The sequence below is a fragment of the Pelodiscus sinensis genome, chromosome 21, assembly GCF_052426305.1.
Source record: "Pelodiscus sinensis isolate ZL-2025 chromosome 21, ASM5242630v1, whole genome shotgun sequence".
Taxonomy (NCBI): Eukaryota; Metazoa; Chordata; order Testudines; family Trionychidae; genus Pelodiscus; species Pelodiscus sinensis.
Window position 1 is genome coordinate 22070939 of NC_143072.1, and position 19633 is coordinate 22090571.

A 19633-nucleotide genomic window follows, 5' to 3' on the forward strand; every position below is an offset into this window, starting at 1 on the left:
TCTGCTGCTGACCCACAGTGCATAGGGACAAAGTGACTTGCCCACGTGTGTCTTCAGAAACCAGGATTGTTCCAGATTGGTTCTTTGGTCTGTTATATCCAGGACTGGGAGTCTTTGAGTCAGGACACTCTGGATCTAGGGAAAATTCAGATCTAAACTGGATTTTGAGGCTTAGGCTCATCTCTGATGACTAATAAATAAAAAGCTCCTTTTTCTGAAAACATCAGATCTCTGCCCAGACTTATCTGTGGACGTGTGTTTCCAAAGGTTGATTCCTGAATGGCCAGAAAAGACTACAAACCAGACAATGCGCTGGCCCTCTCTCTGCTAAGCCCTGCAACCTAACAGCAGCAAAACCGTTAAGAGAAATGATGCAAACCTGATAAAATGCCAAAAATTCCTCATTCTTCCGCACTGAGGCGGGGAAAAGGGAAGGTTGTCTGGAAAATGTCAACAGTAAAAATTACATTTAAATGGTATATGATGCAGCCGGCTACTGTGGGCAGAGTTATGTGCAGCCAGATGAGGAGACTTTCAAGCGGCGATGCTGCCTTACGGAAGCTGCTGCTTTGTCTGAAATGCAGAATCTGTGACTTTTGCTGCAGGAGTTAGTACTGAAGGGCACAAAGGGTGTGTCTAGACTACATGCCTCCTTCGACGGAGGCATGTAGATTAGCGAGATCGGAAGAGGGAAATGAAGCCGCGATTAAAATAATCGCGGCTTCATTTAAATTTAAATGGCTGCCCCGATCTGCCGATCAGCTGTTTGTCGGCAGATCGGGGGAGTCTGGACGCGATGCCCCGACAAAGAAGCCTTTCTTCATCGACACAGGTAAGCCTCGTGAAACCAGGTTTACCTGTGTCGATGAAGAAAGGCTTCTTTGTCGGGGCATCGCGTCCAGACTGCCCCGATCTGCCGACAAACAGCTGATCGGCAGATCGGGGCAGCCATTTAAATTTAAATGAAGCCGCGATTATTTTAATCGCGGCTTCATTTCCCTCTTCCGATCTGGCTAATCTACATGCCTCCGTCGAAGGAGGCATGTAGTCTAGACACACCCAAAGTCGAAACGGTTTGCTAACCAACCCAGCAGACCCCAAAAGGAATGGAGCCAGCATCTTTTGTTGCTCCATAAAAAACAGGCCAGTGCCTTGCCCTTCAGAGGCAGCTTTGGGCACTAATGTTTGCGGCAAGGAATAAGGATTTTGAAAAGTCCGGGCGGTGCGGGGGAGACCTCTCCCATTAAAGACAAATGGGATTCCTGGGACAACAACAAAGAATTAAGAGCGGAATGGAGGAGATATGGGGAATAAGCCTGGCACCAAGAAGACAGTCGAGGGGAGGGGAGAAAGGAGAAAACATAGGAGGGATATTTTGACACTAAAGAGAGAAAATATAGGAGGGATATTTTGACACTGAAGGCAGCAGCCAATATAGACACTTATTTTTGTAACACGAGCAAACAGAAGGTATGTGAAGCTATAATGGGCTAACAATACGGGCCTGGGGGTCCACGGTTCAAAAAGAACTAGATAGAGTCACGGAGGATAGGTCAATCGATACTCGTTAGTTAGGATGGGTAGCCATGGTGTCCAGGGCCTCTCTCAGATGCTGGGAATGGGTGACAGGAGAGGGATCATGTGATGATTACTTGTTTCTGTTCACTCCCTCTGGGGCACCTGGCATTGGCCACTGTCGGCAGACAGGATACTGGGCTGGGCTAGCTGGACCTTCAGTCTGACCAGTCTGGAGGACCTTATGGACTGAGACCAGCATAGAGGATAGATACTGAGCTAGCTTCTCCATGCAGCTCCGGCAGTCTAGCTCAGTCCCAATCTGCAGGAAACCTTGATACTCAAGTCCTGGGATTCCCCATACAGCTCTGTTAACGTACCTCAGTTTGGAGCTGCAGCCCTCATGTTTCCTTAGTCCTTCGCTCCACAGGCAGTTCCACTGAGACACCCCCGGCCTGGCTGTTATTAAGTAATGTAGTTCCAGCGTCTGTTTCTGGAAGGCCCAGCACTCTGTTATAGTTATTCCTCCCTGAAAGCAAAGCCCACAGTGAAAGCTATTAGTGATATTTTATTGCATTTGCCGATTCCCTTCGTGATTCCAATGGAATGGCGGTGACTGGCTTAAGAAACACCATTTTTTAAATATGTTTTTCAGATTATCCTTAATTCGATGCATAAATACCAGCCGAGGCTGCACATTGTGAAAGCAGATGAAAACAACGCCTTTGGGTCTAAGAACACGGCTTTCTGCACACACGTGTTTCCAGAAACATCCTTCATATCAGTGACCTCCTATCAGAATCACAAGGTAGGGGGCTGGACAGCAAAAAGGGGGGTGTAATTTTTGCAGCCCTCCACAGACGACTGAAATGAATCGATCTGTTCAGTATGGGCACTGTGCTTTGAGGATGAGGGTTTAATGAGGCAATTCTACAGCAGGAAAGGTATTCTTTAAAGACAAGATGTTCCTGTCTAAGGCACAATGATTGGCTAGCAACACTGGAGAGGCAAAGGAGGCAACTCAGGAGATGCATGAAAGATGCACTGGGTAAAAATATCTTGGCAATCTCCATTTGTATAGTAACAAATGAACCTGAAAAAGCTCATAAACGCTCAAATGTCATTCACAACAGCAAGCAGATCTAATAATGACTAGTAAAGCTTGCTCATAAATCTGCAGTGGAAAGTAATTACATGTATATATTTAGTGAGACATACAAGGAATGTGACCATAAAAGTGCAGCTTAGAACCCGGTTAGGGATTTGAGAGGAGGTGTGTTTTTTGTTTGGAGGGGAGGGAGATATAAAATTCTAGGAGCTAAATTCAATGGATTGTCATATATTAGATGATTTGGTTTTGGAAATCGGGTGCAACTTTTTTGGGATGGGATTGGAGCAGTCAGGGAGAGGCAAAATTTGGAGTGGGCCCGTCTGAAATACACATTCTTTTCCTCTGTCACTCCGCTCCTTGTATTTAGCCCCTAGAGATGGCAGTGTAAGCTGAGGCTGTCCAGAGACAGCTCTTAGTTGAGTGGTGGGGATCATATTCTTACCCACATGCTCCTGCTGTGCCCAACAAGTTAGTTCAAACTGATTTCCTGCAGCGCCAGGAACGCATGTCTAGTGGGGCTTGTGGCTTTTGTCACTCAGGTGGAGGCGGTGCTGCTGGGGGAAGAACACTGGGGCAGACACACAGCTGGGTGTTTGAGGCGGTCTCCTCTCCCAACGAGGCCAACAAAACAAAGGGGAAGGAGGCAACAGATTTTGAGACTTAGGGAGCATTGTAACCACCAGCACTATCAGGCCAGAGAGACAACACTGTAGTAGTAGGTCAGCGGCCATCTTCCCAAGTATCTTTGCAGTAGCCCTCGCTAAGAGTTATTGGGAAGCAGCGGTAGACAGAGCTTCTAGGGCTGGGGAATTCAGACTCCTTGGTTCTACTTTGCTGCTTCTGTATTATATTGTCCCTGTTAAATAGGGATGATGACACTTATCACCTCCATTAGGCTTCAGTGAGTTTTACTGAACGCTTGAGCTCCTTGGAGGAAAGTTGCCGTGGAAACGCCAGCTCTCATGGCTTCTGGAGGCTGCTCACTCATGTCAGTGAATGGGAAATTGGCACTAGATGTCAAGCGAGAGACACCTCCCTTCCATGTCAGATGAAAGTAGAATACCCCAAGTATACGTGAAATTCCTGCCCACCTTTGGGCTCGTTAAATCGTTTCCTCATAGGAGCAGGAATTTTATTTTGCCTTTTGAAGGCCAGACTCCTAGGCCCCTGGACTCTGCATCTGGCCCCCGGGCCTGAGGTTCCCCACCCCTGATGTAACAGAATAAAACATGAGAATCCAGCTGCCCCCTCATACCTCCCTTCTGGCATGGCTGGACACCCCCTGCCCTTCTACAGAGCTGCTGTGTCTGTGTACAGGTCTGAGGGGCAGGGATGGGAGGAGCAGGAGCCCTGGACACAGAGGGTACGTCTAGACTACAGGCTTTTGTCGACAGAAGTTTTGTCAACAGGTACTGTCGACAAAGCTTCTGTCGGCAAAGAGCGTCTAGACTACATCCAGTTCTGTCGACAAAGCAAGCCGCTTTGTTGCCATGACAGTGTGGACACAAAGGATAGTGTAGATGCAATAATGCCTTCTGTAGACAGAGCTCTGTCGACAAAAGGCGTTATTCCTCGTACAATGAGGTTTACAGCCGTCGACAAAACTGCTGAGTTCTGTTGATGTTATGTCGACAAAACTCAGCGGCAGTGAGACGCAGGTTTAGTTTTGTTGACAAAAGTCCACTTTTGTCGACAAAACCCTGTAGTCTAGACACACCCAGAGATTCTGCTCCATGGAGAGGAATGGGCAGGGCTCCGAGTTCTGCTTCTTTTCCCACTGCCCCTTACAGCAGGAAAAGGGGCAGAACTCCTAGCACCACCCATAGAGGCAGCGGTGGAAAAAGTACCCCCAAAAAGTTTCTTGAGTAAAAGTACTGCTACGGTGAAAAAAAATGTAATTAAGTAAATGTCAAAGTATCCGTCTGGAAAACTACTTCAGTAAAAGAAAACAAGTATTGCATCTGAATTGTACTCAAGTATCCAGAAGTAAAAAGTAGACATCCTATGGAAATCTATGATTAACCATCTGAATTATCACCAGTATTTGTGTTGGGAGCCACTGAGCTACAGAAAAATCAGTTGGAGGCCACACCATTGAGAGGCAACCCCCCCCCCAAAAAAACCCAAACCCCCACTGATGTGGCCCCCAAGATACCTCACTCTCCTGTCACTCCAGCCCCACTGTGGGGAAAGGAGGGTAGGGGAGGCAGGGACGACCAAGCTTCAGGGCTTCCCACTAACCCGATTAACTCTTTTGGGATGCCAGTGGTCATAGATGTGTGGGAGTGGGATAGGGAGGGGTCTTGATGGGAGGTAGGGGCTGGAGTGGGCTGGGAGTGGAGGTCTGGCCAGGAGGGAGGTGCAGGAGTGGGCTGTGGGTAGGATGTCTGGAAAGGTGGGAGGGTGCAGAAGGGGACGGGGGCTGGGAGAACTGGGCGAAAGGGGGGACATTGGGAGGTATGGGGGTACAGGGTTGGCCATGAAGGCGGGGGGGGGCCACTTACCTAGTTCCACACTCCCCACTGCTCCCATTGGCTGAAATCTGGCCAATGGGAGCAGCAGGGAAACCCTCCTACGAGCGGTTTCCAGCATCACATTCCCCCAGCCGGGAGGAGGGTGAGCAGCAGCACGTGGCACCGCGCTTCTCCCCAATATGCTGGATCCGGCCCGCAAGGCTCGGGGCTCCCCATCCCACATAGATACTGGTTTTGAATGAAAAGGTGTTGCTGTGGCTATTAAAGGGCTTCTTCACTGGCCGGGCCAGGCTGCTTGTTGATTGGTTTGGCTTTTTTTAAAGTCACTGCATAACAATTGGATGCTCTGTGCATGCGACTGGGCTCTAGCAAATCAGAGTGCTGGCTTGCGCAACTGTCAGTGGGGTGCCGAAAGTAGTGAGCAACTAAGTGCGCCGGGAATGGGAGTGGAGTGAACCGTACAATGTTTTCTAAAAAAACTACTTGAGCAAAAGTCAAAAATGTATCACAAAAATAAATTACTCGAGTACAAATACCGAAAAAATGTACTTGAGTAGTGTAACAAAGTATTTCTACTTGGGTACGTTGCACCTCTGCAGACACGACAGCTTCATGCAGGGGTAGGAGTTCTGCTCCTTTCTCGTCTGGCTGCCATACCACCCTAAGCCCTCCCTCCCCCAGGCAACATGGGAGAGGTAGGAAGGAGCTAAGAAGAACATAGGGAGCCGAGGCTGGGATGGGGTGGGATCATGGAGCGTGGGTCACGTGTCTCCCCAGCTGATGTGCTCCTCTATACTGGCAAACACTTTTGTGTACTTGCCCTACTGCAGGGGTATGGCTCATGGGCCAAATCTGGCTCCCAGCTTGCCTGGATTCAGCCCCCAAGGCTCAGGGCTCCCCTGCAGCATCAGGGAGCTGGTGCTGCAGCCCTGCGGCACCCCCACGCCCACTAAGCTCCTGCACCCTACCTCCCGTCCAGCCTTCCCACCTCCAGCCTGTTCCTGCACTCTACCAGCCTCCCATACCAGCCAACCCCTCACACTCCAGTCCTGCTTCTTGGCAGCCTCCCCCCCCTTCCCCCGAGCGCTTAGGGAGCACAGAATCTACTAACCAGGGCCCCCCTATGTTCTGGTGTGCAAAGGGAACGTGGGGAGTGTCTTTCGGCTTCTCGGTCAGGGGCCATGTCAGTGAGTTGTTTTATTGGGGGGTTGCCTCTTTTGTGCCACCCCCAACTGATTTTTCTGTGGGGCAACAGCCCCGGACCCAAAAAAGGTTCCCCACCCCTGCCTGACTGGCTAGTGGCCAATGTGTGATTATGCATGTAAAGTGACCAACAGCCCAAACCTGGTTAATCAGACAGGGCTTGTTCCCTAGGGGTGTGTCTAGACTACATGCCTCCTTCGACGGAGGCATGTAGATTAGCCAGATCGGAAGAGGGAAATGAAGCCGCGATTAAAATAATCGCGGCTTCATTTAAATTTAAATGGCTGCCCCGATCTGCCGATCAGCTGTTTGTCGGCAGATCGGGGGAGTCTGGACGCGATGCCCCGACAAAGAAGCCTTTCTTCATCGGCACAGGTAAGCCTGGTTTCACGAGGCTTACCTGTGTCGATGAAGAAAGGCTTCTTTGTCGGGGCATCGCGTCCAGACTCCCCCGATCTGCCGACAAACAGCTGATCGGCAGATCGGGGCAGCCATTTAAATTTAAATGAAGCCGCGATTATTTTAATCGCGGCTTCATTTCCCTCTTCCGATCTGGCTAATCTACATGCCTCCGTCGAAGGAGGCATGTAGTCTAGACACACCCTAGCTGCGCAGAACGTTTCACATCAATAGGGCCTTTCATCCTGAAGCAGCCCTATGGGCTTCAGGAGCTTTGTACTCGCGATGTAGCGGACATGCCACCGCTGCTGGGTGCGGGACCCGACGCACAGCATGCAACACGGCGCTGGAGCTGGAGGTAAATTCATCAGGATACACCACTACTGTTAGGAAAAGAGCCCAGGGGCTTCTGGGGCCTGATTTCCAAAAGAGCTCACGCTCTGCTCCCAGCTGTGAAATGGAGAATTATGGCAGCTGCGGGGCGCTGAGCCCTTTCGTGGGGGGCCTGAACGGGAGCAGAGCACGTTTGAAAATCTGACCCTCGCTGTCCATGCCATTGACAAGAGCTTTGTTAGCGCCGCTTCTGAAATGTCATGTGACGTGAGTCAAACAAATGGCCCCCATGCAGGGCCCTCCTTAGGCGCATGGAGCATATGCAGCTGTGAAAGGCACCGCTCAATTGGGGACACCAGTGACGCTCCAGATTTAGTAGTGCCCTATGCTGCATATGCCTAGGGCCACCACCGGCTGTGGGAAGCACTGGCTCCCGTGGCCTCCTTCCCCCTGGACCCTCCCCACTAAATCCCTCTCTTCCCCACTCCGCCTCCCAGCCCTGGCAGACCCACTGCCCTGCCCCTCCCTCGCTCCGCCTCCCAGCCCTGGCAGACCCAATCTCCCAGCCCCAGTGTCTCTGCCCCTCCACCTGTTGGCCCGCAGCTCCAACCAACCGTGCCACTCAGTCTCCCTGCCCCCCACCGACCTCCCTACCCTCCTCCTGCCTTCCAGGCCTGGCCTTAGGGCAAGGCGAGCAAGGCGGTTGCCTTGGGCCTAGCATCTTTTGGACGCTACACCAGCTGGTGCCCGCCCAGCTGCTTGCTCCCTGCCCTGGCTGGGAGCCGCACAGCCGCAGTCAGTGTGCTGCCTTGGGCCCCACAAACTCTGTGGCTGGGCCTGCCGCCTCCCCCCCAGCTCCGGCCCTCAAGGAGTCGCTGCCCCCCCACGCAGGACGACCCTGACTCCAAGTGCCCACCTAAAGGCATCTAGAGCCATCTGGCACTGCTTCACTTTTAACCTGATGACCCGCAGCGTCTCGGTAGCACAGGTCTGCAGCCCAGCAGCACGCTCTAGAGGGCTAGGAGCCAGCCACTCTGGTGATCTCATCTCGGCGCTGCCCTGGGCTCCCTGTGTGGCCTTGAGCAAATCCCCCCCTCGCGGTGCTAACGACTAAGCTCTTCTTTAGAAAACCGGCCTTTCCAGCATAGAGAATGAAAACCACAGAACCACAGGAATGGCGCATCAGGTCTGTTTTCAGACAACTGCCAAACACCTTGGCTTAAGAAATACTGAGCTAGCCAGACATACATTTATTCATAGCGGCAGCATCTCGGAAGGAGAACTGAGAACTTGGTTTCACAGTTTAATATGAAGATGAAATGAGCAATAACAGTGGGTAAAATGCCCAGCACCTCTCACACACCCAGGTTAAGCCAGTTGAGTTTTCCTGTATATTTGCCCCAATCTTCCCTTTTGGGGCAGATGCAAGTAGAGATAAAACTCTGGCTCTGTTGAAGTCAGCGGCAATAATCCCATCAAAATAAGCGGCACCTGTATTTCACCCTACGTGCTGAGGCGGAGGAAAATTTCACCCAAAAATAAAATATTTGTATCCCCCTTTGCATCTTGACCTAAAAGCAGTCTCAAATAACTGGCAAATGTTACTTCTGCTGCCACAAGGGCAATGTTAAAAATGGCTGGCTGAAGCAGAACCAAGTCAGGCTGCATGTTCCAGCAGCATGACCAAAATTAAAGTAAGGCTTGTGTGGCTGCACGATGGTAGGGGAAGTAGGCCTGGTCCCATGCGTCTGGTGGTTCCTCAGATGACTGGTAGGCTACTGCAGAATCTACTCTTGAACCAAAGCAGGGAAAAAGAGCACCCTGGCTCCACCCAAAATGGAGCAAAGAACATCAAAGTTGGGCTCGGTTTACAGTCTGCAGAGAGAAGATTCTGACAGCTGTTGAAAGCAGCATCTGATGCTGGCTACGTTTGCGTATTGACATGTCCCTTCTTGGATTACAAATACCAGCCAATCCATTATGAGGCAGGAGAGAAGCTCTTTTATCTGCTTTTTACAATAATTTAATAATTTCTATAATTTTCTAATTTGTATTTTTATTATATTGTATATCGTATGTTTTATTATATTTTATTATAATTCTGTTTGAAAAGGAATTTAAAAAAAAACATTAATTGAAAGCGCAGATGCTAACTGAAGCAACATTTTTGGAAACTACATGAAAGTGCCAAATGCTGGAGGGTGCAGGGTCATGCCAAAAAATCCACAACTAGCCACCAGCGGGCAAGGGAGGGCGGGAGCTGGCTACATGCATTCTGCCCCATATCACAGACAGAGAACATGGTAGTAGAGGCTGGAATTTAGGGTCATGGCATGTGTGTATGTTCTCTTTGCCCCATCAATAGTATGGAAATTATTCATATTTTTCATTTGCAATCAAACGCATTGGGAGAAGTGGTTGGGTGTTATGCTTGTAAGAGCACATTAATCGAGGGCCATCTGTCTAGCTATGGTATTTCAGACTTGGGGGTAAAGGGTGTGTGTGTGTGTATGTTCCCTTTGGGAACAGATGCAACCCTACTTCCAGTCACCAGCGCTACTGAATCAGTATTCCAATACAGAATAAAATATCAGTTTTCAGTGCAAGAGAAGCAGCAGAAGAGCATAGATTTTTGGAGGAGCTGGGAGGGTGGTGAAGCACTGGATTGGTTACCTGGGGAGGTGGTGAAATTTCCATCCCTAGAGGTTTTTAAATCCCAGCTTGACAAAGCCTTGGCTGGGGTTGGTCCTGCTTTGAGCAGGGGGTTGAACTCGATGACCCCCTGAGGCCTCTTCCAACCCCATGATTCTATGAGCAATGAAGCTAGGCAGGTTGAGTAACCTTAGAATATTATTTTTGAAAGGTTGTTGCCTTCCATCAGAATGAATCATGAAGATTCCACCACAGTAGCCCCTCACAGGGTGTGACAAGCAGAACAGTAGACAGTAGTGATGCTGTAACATGCAGTCTGACTTGGTTCTGCTTCAGGCACGCCACATCCTTAACAAACGATTTCAGTAGAGCTGAAAATGTTAACCAACAGCAAAAATGTGGGGATCAGGCACAAGAACGGTGTGGCTTAAGAAATGTGATTACTTTTTAGAGGTGGTCCCCTCGGAAGGCTATCCGGGGGAACAGCTGGAAGAACCAAAGTGCGTGTTAAAGCCAGAGAACCAAGTGAACATTAGAGCACGGGTGGAGAGAGAAAACGGACACAGAAATTTAGGCAGCTGATGGAATTGTGGAGAAGCTTGGAGGTGACTAAACTTTATTACAAAAGAGGAAAGTCATCCAGAGAAGCCAAGCACATGACTAAGTTTTTAAGCAGAAAACTTAAAGGAGTGTGAGAAAAGCCCTGATAAGATTCAAGTGTCCATGTGGGGGCAGGGAAGGAGAGGAAACAGAGAGACCAACTAGCAAGTGTGAACGGCAAGTCCTAATGTGAGTGAGGACATCCCTGATGAAAGCTTTATAGCCTTGTAATTCACGGTTGTTTAGCATTCAGTCTATATTTCTTAGATATTTTTATTTCCTTGGTATCTCGTTACATATGAACCACAAGAGAGGAGCTTCTGAGCTCTGGGATGGCGCAATAAACCCTGAGATGACATTGTGAGTGCTACCTTACGCCTATTGAAATCACTGGGCGTTTTGCCATTGACTCGGAAGCGGCAGACTGGGTTTATGTGGATGGGTTTTCAGTTTTTAAAAACACACATCCACCCCATCAGAACCATTTAACATTGGTATTAACCAACAGGGTTTGAGTGGCAGGGCCCCAGGGGCTGCTTCAGATCAGTAGGAAAATTATTAAAAGCTCTTACCCATTCGAGGCATCGGTTGTGTGCTTTGCTGGCTGTGTGCATGCACACACAAAGCTGCTAGCCATGTGGCGTATAAGGAGTTTTATTGTTTCTGGAACCAGTTATGGGACTGGCATGCAAGTGACTGCCAGATGACTTTGGGATACACTCTCTGCTCAGATAATGGGGAAAATTAAAAAAAACCCACAAACATTGTGGCAGATCAACCGATTCACGCTCGCAATAGCTGTATAGATGTCTGAGCTTGGGCTAGCTCCTAGCCTCTGAACCCTTCCCTGCCTGGGTCTCAGAAATCAGCCCACACCAGAACATCTACAGGTTGTACCGCCCTAAACTGGGCCTCTTTGGTCCAGCAACATCCGTGGGCCAGCAGGACCATACATCCCTGGAACAGGGACGTCTGGTGGTGGGGCAGGAGTATGGAAGAGGGGGCTGGGGACTCAGCCGGGAGCCCCATCTCAGGTGGGGTGAGCGGCGCGGAGGGGAGATCTGGTCCCAGTGGCTGGGCAGTAGCAGGGCTGGCCGAGGAGCTCTGGCCCTGGCAGCAGTGGGGCTAGTGGTAGCTAGAGAGCTTTGGTCCGGGGAGCCCCAGCTGGGCAGGCGGCAGGGGGCTGGGGCTGGAGCCCAGCAGCAGTGGGGCTGGGCTTGAGCCCTAGTTCAGGGGCAGCATGGGCCATGAGGACAGGGACCTCCTTGGGTCTGGCAACTCCCCTCATTTGGGACCAGTCACTTCCTAAGAGGGCTGCACCAGGGGGGTCCAACCTGTACACTATTAGTTTTAGCTCTAACAGAGGGAGGCCAAATCAGCTGACATAGACTCTGAGGTTTTGGGGTTTTTTGTTTTCCTGAGCAAATGTACCGTAAGTCCCGCTTTCCCAAGTAACACAGACTCAGTGTCAGATGCTGCTCTCAGCTCCAATGGTGTAAACCCAAGGACGGCCATAGAGTTATTCTGGGTTGAATGGCTCAGAAGATGGCCCCATTTTTTCCATCAAAGGCATGATCCCACGAATACTTTTGGCAAATCCCGATTACGGTCATTTATAATTCAGGTGGAATTGTTGCTTTGCTGCCAGTGCAATACTGGGGGGCATAAGCTGCTTTTGTGAATGGAACAGCCTCAGTTTACTTTCAGTTTACGTAAGTAACGTAGCTGGAGTCACTGTACCTTAAGCCGAGCTTGGCACTTGTCTCCATACTGGGAGGTTGATGGGAAAAGTGTTCCCATCAACTTCCCTTACTCCTTGTAGTGCTGATGGGGGCACCCTCACAATTCAATTTAGTTGGTCTTTACTAGACCCACTAAATCAAACCCTGGAAGCTCGATCACCAGAGTGTTCATGCTCCAGTAAGGGAAGACATAGCCTGAGTCGCTGGAGAAGGCTGGCCTATTTCTGGGTAACAGTATCTCCTCTGTGCCATTCTCATCTGTAAGGAAAGTGGCTGCAGCTCAGGGTAGGGGAACATGGTTAAAAAGGGGGTGGGAGGAAGGATATCCACTTAGGTCTCTGTTCTGAAAAACTTTGCTTTTGGCCACATTTTTAATAATGAGAACACTAACTTTGGGTTCATTTGCTAACTAGGGGCGTGCGCTGGGGGGCTGCAGCAACCCAACTTGAAGTGGTTTCCATTATAGACAGGATTTACTGTTTGGGTCAATGCCTGACAGCACCCCCACTATAAAAAGGGTTCCAGCACTCCTGGCTGCTAACTGTGCTCTTACCTCAACCATAGATGAAGCCTAAAACTCCTGCCTTCAACCCTGGAAAACAACATAAAGGCCTTTTGGGCAAGTTCAGCCTTAAAGCCAAACTTTACATTGCAGACCCAACTTTCACCTTAGCAAACATGCACCTAACGGAGCGTCTTTAGAGGACTCACAGACTGTGGCTGCCCCTGGATGAGACACGTCAAAAAGCCTCTTTGGAGATCTACAGACCTAGTCCCACAATCAGACATGTGGGTCTGATACGCTGTTAATTGACTCTGGTTTTGTTTCATTCTTGTAAAGATAACCCAGCTGAAAATCGAAAACAATCCGTTTGCCAAGGGATTCAGGGGAAGTGACGACAGCGATTTGCGCGTGGCACGGCTGCAAAGGTGAGGCTAGACAAGAGCAATGAGAGGGCAGCGATACTGCATTTAGTTCTAACATCAGTTCTACCATTTGCAGGCAGAGGCCTTTGATGCCGTGCGTATGTATCTGCTTCTGGAGTGTGGGCGCGTGCATGTTCCAAGCCAGTACGATCTGGCTGGGGATTTCAAACTAGGGGTCGCAACCCAGTACTGGGCCATAGAATGTCAGGCACCGGGTCTTGTTGCTGCAGGGGGATCAGGTGAGCAGTGGGGGTGCTAAGGCAGCTCCCTGCCTGTCCTGGCACCACAGACTAAGCTGTGCCCCAGAAGCGCCAGCAGGAGGCCCAGCTCCTAGAAGTGGGGGGAGGGGAGAAGCGCACCGGGCTCCGTGCACTGCCCCTGTCCTGAGCACTAGCTCCGCACTCCCCTAGGCTGGGAACCTGCTGCTGGCTGCGTCTGGGGGCAGCATGGTCTGTGGTGCCAGGAGAAGCAGGAAAACTGCCTCAGCATCCCACTGCACCACTGACGGGAGCTGCTCAAGGTAAGCCCCTCCTGCCCCTCCCCTGCAAAGCTGGAACCCCTCCTGCGCCCCAAAGCTGTCATCCTCAGCCCCACCCCAGACCCCTCACCCTAGTCAAATTATGCTGGGTTGCACACATCAACAATTTTCTTCAACCAAGTCACGAGAAAAGCGTCTGAAGGTCTGTGGTAGCAGGGCTGTGGGAGAGCAAACGTGGGCTTGTGGTTGGGAGCAAGAATCTCTCTGGTTCAAAGCCTAGCTTGGACACCAATTGGCATTTGTGCAAGTCTCAACCCTGCTGGGGCTCCAGCCGTGACTAAGTTGACAGAATAGTCACCTACCACCCCCCGGTGGTTGTGAGACTTAGTTCATTTTTTTTTAAGTGATAATCCTTGGCTACAGGAACCCTAACGTAACCAGAGTCTGTCCTGCAAGGTCTGATTATCTGACTAGGAAATAACTTTCCTCTCCTGCAGCAAAGAATATCCAGTGATTTCCAAAAGCATCATGAGGCAAAGGTTGGTCTCCACGCATGGCCAGCTCTCAGCAAAGTCAGATGTCAACCCACTCCATGGGAATCACCAGACCCTTCAGCATTATCAGTACGAGAACGGGGCTCACATGCAGTTTGCTGCTTCGGACGCTCAAGATCTACCACTCAACTCCTTCACAGCACAGCGAGATTCAGGGCTCTTTTATCACTGCCTGAAAAGAAGAGGTAACAGCCATTTACAGATGGCAAATGGACTTTCTTCCATATACAAAAGGAGGATGTTAAAGGAGGGTAACTGGGTAATCGTGTAGTTGATACAGTTCGTATCGACGACATGATTAGTGGATAAGGGAAGGTGCTCAGAAGGAGCTACCACTGCTGCGGCTCTGCGGCTTAAATGCAGTCAGAGCCAGGCACGCAGGCAGCCTGGCTCCTACTACATTTAAACTGAAGGGCTGCAGTAGGGGTAGCTCCTGGACCTGGGGTAAGTAGGGACTGAGCTGGGCTTGCTCAGTCCCAGCTCACACCAGGTCCAGTAGCCCTTGTCTGCAATAGGCCCAGTGGGGAGCTGGGATCCCCCACAAACAGTGGCTGCTGTGGAGCAGCTTCTGTTCACGGCAGCCAGGGGCTGGCCATGGAGAGGGGCTGGCTGCAAAGAGAGGCTTCAGCCCCTGTCCGCGGTGCGTCCCAGTGGGGAGTTGGGACCCCCTGCGGACAGGGGCTACTTTGCCACAGCAGCTCTTGTACACGGGGGGTCCCAACTTTCTGCTGCTGCCAGAGGAGCCTCCCACCCACACTGTTGCCTCTGGTAGATGGCTCCCCCCAGCACTGGCTGCTTCTTCCCCTCCTTGCTGCCTCTGACATAGAGGCAGCAAGGGGGAGGGAATGGGAGTAGTTGACTCAACTACCCGATAAGCCTAGGCTTATCGGGTAGTCGACTAATCAACTACTTTTTACATCCCTAATACAAAACGCTGTAGTAGATTCTTTGATACCTCATACCTCTCCTCGTCTCTCCGGGGCCAGGAGAACCATGCAAGTCTACTGCAAAGTACTGGAGGCACTTCTGATTGGATAGTATTTGAGCACAAGCCCTCGAGGTGCTCTGCACCTTTTGCCTTCAGTGCAGGTTATGAATGCTCAGTGGTTTGCCAGGTTTCATAGGCCCCAGTAGAATCAGGTCCTGAGAGAACAACATTAAGGGAAGTTGATATTTTTTATATCAACATTATTCTGCAACTTTTTTTACTGTAGGAAATGCCAGTAATTAAATAATCTAAGATCAAAGATACAAGCAAAATTATTTGTACTCTAAATCTGTGCATCAAGTTGCCATTTGTCTATGAACTTTAAGGCTGCATCTAGACTGGCATGATTTTCCACAAATGCTTTTAAGGGAAAAGTTTTCCGTTAAAAGCATTTGCGGAAAAGAGCGTCTGGATTGGCACGGATGCTTTTCTGCAAAAGCACTTTTTATGGAAAAGCATCCGTGCCAATCTAGACGCACTTTTGCGCAAAAAAGCCCCGATCGCCATTTTCGTGATCAGGGCTTTTTTGCGCAAAACAAACCTGAGCTGTCTACACTGGCCCTTTTGCGCAAAAGCTTTGCGCAAAAGGACTTTTGCCTGAACGGGAGTAGCATAGTATTTCCGCAAGAAGCACTGACAATCTTACATGAGATCGTCAGTGTTCTTGTGGAAATTCAAGCAGCCAGTGTAGATAGCTGGCAAGATTTTCCACAAAAGCGGCTGATTTTCTGGAAAAACTTGCCAGTCTAGACACAGCCATGATGTTTTCAGTGAAGAGCACCAATTTTATAAGACAGGAGATTCTAGAAACAACTATTATGATACACTAGATACGCAACTCTACATCTTTACTCACACTGAGGGGTGTGTGAACACTCTCATTGAAACAGACAGCACTGCTCATGACAGAATGCTGGTCAGCAACATACACCGCACTCAAAGTCCATTGAAAGGAGACTGGTTTTCCAGCACATAGCAGAAATCCTTACCAGAGCACTCCCCTTGGCTTTATCTTGAAATATTTCTGCAGCCTGTGACATGAATAGCTGGTAAATGTAGAGTAATTTTTGTGAGGACAGGAAGAAAGGTTGCGATAAGACATTTTAAAAGACTTCTTGAATTTGTCAAGAGTCCTGGCCCTCTGTTATCTGGATGGATGAAAAGTAATCTCTGGCTCTAACAGGAGTAGCCCAAGTCACTTATTTAAGTGGTGGCCCAAAAATGCTTGAAGGCTGATTGGATTAGAGAAACATTAGTAGTTGCTATTAAATATTGTTTGTCAAAAGGAAGTAGCTTAATTGGATTAGCCCGAATAACAATGCAATGTCAGATTCACATGCTTTGGAAGCTTTTTGACGGCTTGACAATGTTATGTTAAATGCTGGTATCTTGTAAGACTTTCCCTAAATTAGGAGCGAGGAACCTTTTTTAGGGGGACTCACAAAAAAATCAGTTAGCGGACACACAAAAAATGAGAAGCAACCACACCCCAAATCTCACTGACATGGCCCCAGACTGTAAAGCAAAAAGACACTCCCCACATTCCCCTCACACACCAGGGCCTGGAAGGGGGGCTGGGTTAGTAGATTTGGTGGGCCCCCCAGATTCTGGGGTGGAGCTAGAAATGAGGGGTTCAGTGTGGGAGAGAGCTGCAGGGAAGTGGGCTGGGAGTGGCGGGTCTGGGCAGGAGATAGGTTGCTGGTGCTCCAGCCCTACGGCCTCCTCCATGGGGCTGGAGTGCCAGCGCCTCGATGCTGGGGGAGCCCTGCGTTTCAGGGGCCAGATCCAGGCAAGCTGAGGGCCGGATCCAGCCCCAGGGCTGTAGGTTCCTTCCCAGTGCTCTAAATGCTTATTTCTTCGTTTGCAGAAAGTGCTCGCCATTTAGACCTGCCCTGCAAACGCTCCTATTTGGAAGCCTCCTCTTCTGTAGGAGAAGAGCATTATTTTCGTTCGCCACCTCCTTACGACCAGCAAATGTTAAGCCCTTCCTATTGCAGCGAGGTGACACCAAGGGAAGCTTGTATGTACTCAGGTTCTGGAGCCGAAATCGCAGGTGTCTCAACGGTCGATGACTTGCCGCCTCCTCCCCCGCCCCCGCTGAGCTGCAATATGTGGACTTCGGTTGCACCTTACACCAGCTACAGCGTTCAGACAATGGAAACTGTGCCTTACCAGCCTTTCCCGGCTCATTTTACTACCACCACCATGATGCCAAGACTCCCCTCTATCACAAGCCAAAGCTCACAACCTCCAGGGAACAGCCCCTTCAGTGTATACAATCAACTGTCACAGTCTCAGGTCCGGGAGCGAGTTCCGTCTTCATCCTTCCCCAGGGAAAGAGTGCACCCACCTGTTTGCGAGAGGAAGCCCCCATCTCCGCACTTGAACCCTGCAAATGAATTCCTCTACTCACAAAGCTTTTCCCTCTCGAGGGAATCTTCGTTACCCTACCATTCGGGAATGGGGACTGTGGAAAACTGGACTGATGGATGAGTCTGCTCTCTAACCAGCTAGTTTCACTGCTCCTGAACAATGCTCCTTCACTGTTAATACCTGTGGGTAACTTGCACTTCAGTGAAACCTACACAAATGTACATTTCTGAAGGGGGTTGTGTGTCTGAGGAGTGTCTCTCTTTACACACGCACAAGTCAATGGAAATAACAATTCTGTTCAAACTCTTGGATCAATGGCCTGGATTCACCAATCTCTTCTAAATTAGGTCAGTCCTCCTGGTCCCTTAAAACCATCCACATGACTAAAATGTGATGTGGCTGCTTCTTTTCCTTTGTTTAAAGCAGCAGATACTCATCCATGGAGCCTTACTTGGTGTGGGTCGCAAAGTCATAGAGCCATAACGATTAAAGACAAAACCATTGGTTAGGTCCAAGGTCAGCAACGGTCACAGCTCTTTTCTGTAGGTTGGTTTCATTTTCTATCCTCAGTAAAGAATAAGCAAAACAGGGAAAGTCACTTCACTGATTATACAAGAAGCCAACTGCAGAACTAGGAACAGAACCTTCCTCTTCCAGTTTCATCTCCCCTATCCACTGCACCATACTGATTCCTTGCAGTAGAGTGGCTTGAGATTTGTCCAGTCCCTTTTTAAAATTTAAATGACTAGAAATTGGGTGTCCATCATTTCCCTTCGGGGACACGATTTCACAGTGTTAAAAGCCCTTACATACTCATTTTCTTTACAGCACACTGAAAGTTGTTTTCACAGTAGTGGAGACAGTGAACAATTCCGCCAACACGCATGCACCTTTACATCTTTTTAAATTAAATTCCTGCTTGTCAGATTTTGCAAGGGACAAAAATTTCAATGGAGGTGGGAAAAACTGTTACCAATATATTTGTTGCTAATGTTTTTACTGTGGAATAACTTTCAGGTGTCAAATGGAAGGTCACCCCCTTCAGTGGATCAAATGCTTGCAAGAATTTATCCAGCCAACCAAAAAAACACCCATTATGAGAAATGGACACTTGGGGGGGGGAGGGAATTCTGCATTCCTTATTAAACAAAACTCCCACTGATTTCAACTGAATGGTTTTGTTGGGCAGGAATTGCATCTTCCTCTCTGAATATTGAACACATTGGGTCTCCAGTCCTGTGCAGCTGTTACTATACAGCAGATACACAGATATAATAGTGGGAGTTTGGTTCAATTAGAATACAGAAGTTATCTTTGAATCATTTTTTCCCGTTTCCTAAACAATCAATGAGTAGAAGGAGGTAAAAAAAAAGTAACTTCTGTGCTTTGCTGAATCCATTCCAATGACAAGAGACTGATAAATAAGATGTTTAAGCTAGACAAACATGAGGGCACTGAAGTGAAGGTTATTTTTGGCCAGGGTATTCATATATACCCCATTCAACAGACAGTATGTGTGAATTTTGTAATCAGATTTGGGAAATCACTACAATTTTTGCATGCTGAATAGCTATTTATATATATATATATATAAATATATATATCACAAATGCAGGCCACCTGTCCAATTCAGCTTTGCTTTTTACAAATGAAATACTTAATAAAAATGAATGTTGCAAGGTGTTTTTTTTGTGGAAAGACATCTATTTAAGATTTTTTTTTAATTACACATTTGCTGTTAAAAAAACCTAAGAATTGGTCAGACAAAAGACATATAATACAGATGGAACCACATACGATGCAGGTGGTGTGGAATTTTTAAATGTTTTGTTACATAGCATGGACATTTTATTTTACATATCAGAACATAAAGCCATTTTATTACTATCAACTGTCTCTGGGTGCATTTCAATGATGAGTATAAAATGTGCTGTGATGAGTCATTGGATATCTGATCTTTCCCTCTGTCGCAATATAAATCTTACTCTTTCCTAGGCTGCACGTTTGACCCTTTTACCAGCTCACAGACAGTAATATTTTAAATGTCTGTTTCAAGGGTTTTGTTGTTTTTTTGTTTAAATGGAGACACTCAAGCTCTAGGAACAAAGAGTTGATAGCGATAGCCTATGCGTCAAAACTGAGGGGGAGAAGGAAAATGAACGCACCAAAACTGTGTGCCTTTCTGTGTTTAAATGGCATTTATAATTAGAAGCAACATCCCAAGGCATAAGGAGAGGGGGCAGGGACCAGAGTCACTGGGTATAGGCCGAAGGGCATATTTTCA

The 19633-nt window shown here is 48.7% G+C and overlaps 1 protein-coding gene across 8 annotated transcripts in view; it reads left to right on the forward strand.

The window, feature by feature from the left end:
- TBX4 (T-box transcription factor 4) overlaps positions 1-19238 on the forward strand; it is a 151836-nt gene extending 132598 nt beyond the window's left edge. For all 8 annotated transcript variants that reach the window (XM_075904729.2, XM_075904730.2, XM_075904736.2 and 5 more), the window contains 4 exons: positions 2171-2323; positions 12871-12959; positions 13932-14173; positions 16844-19238. In XM_075904729.2, coding sequence (XP_075760844.2) covers positions 2171-2323; positions 12871-12959; positions 13932-14173; positions 16844-17469 — 1110 coding nt within the window. In that variant the 3' untranslated portion in view covers positions 17470-19238. The remainder of the gene's footprint in view (positions 1-2170; positions 2324-12870; positions 12960-13931; positions 14174-16843) is intronic.
- Positions 19239-19633: the final 395 nt, after the last annotated feature.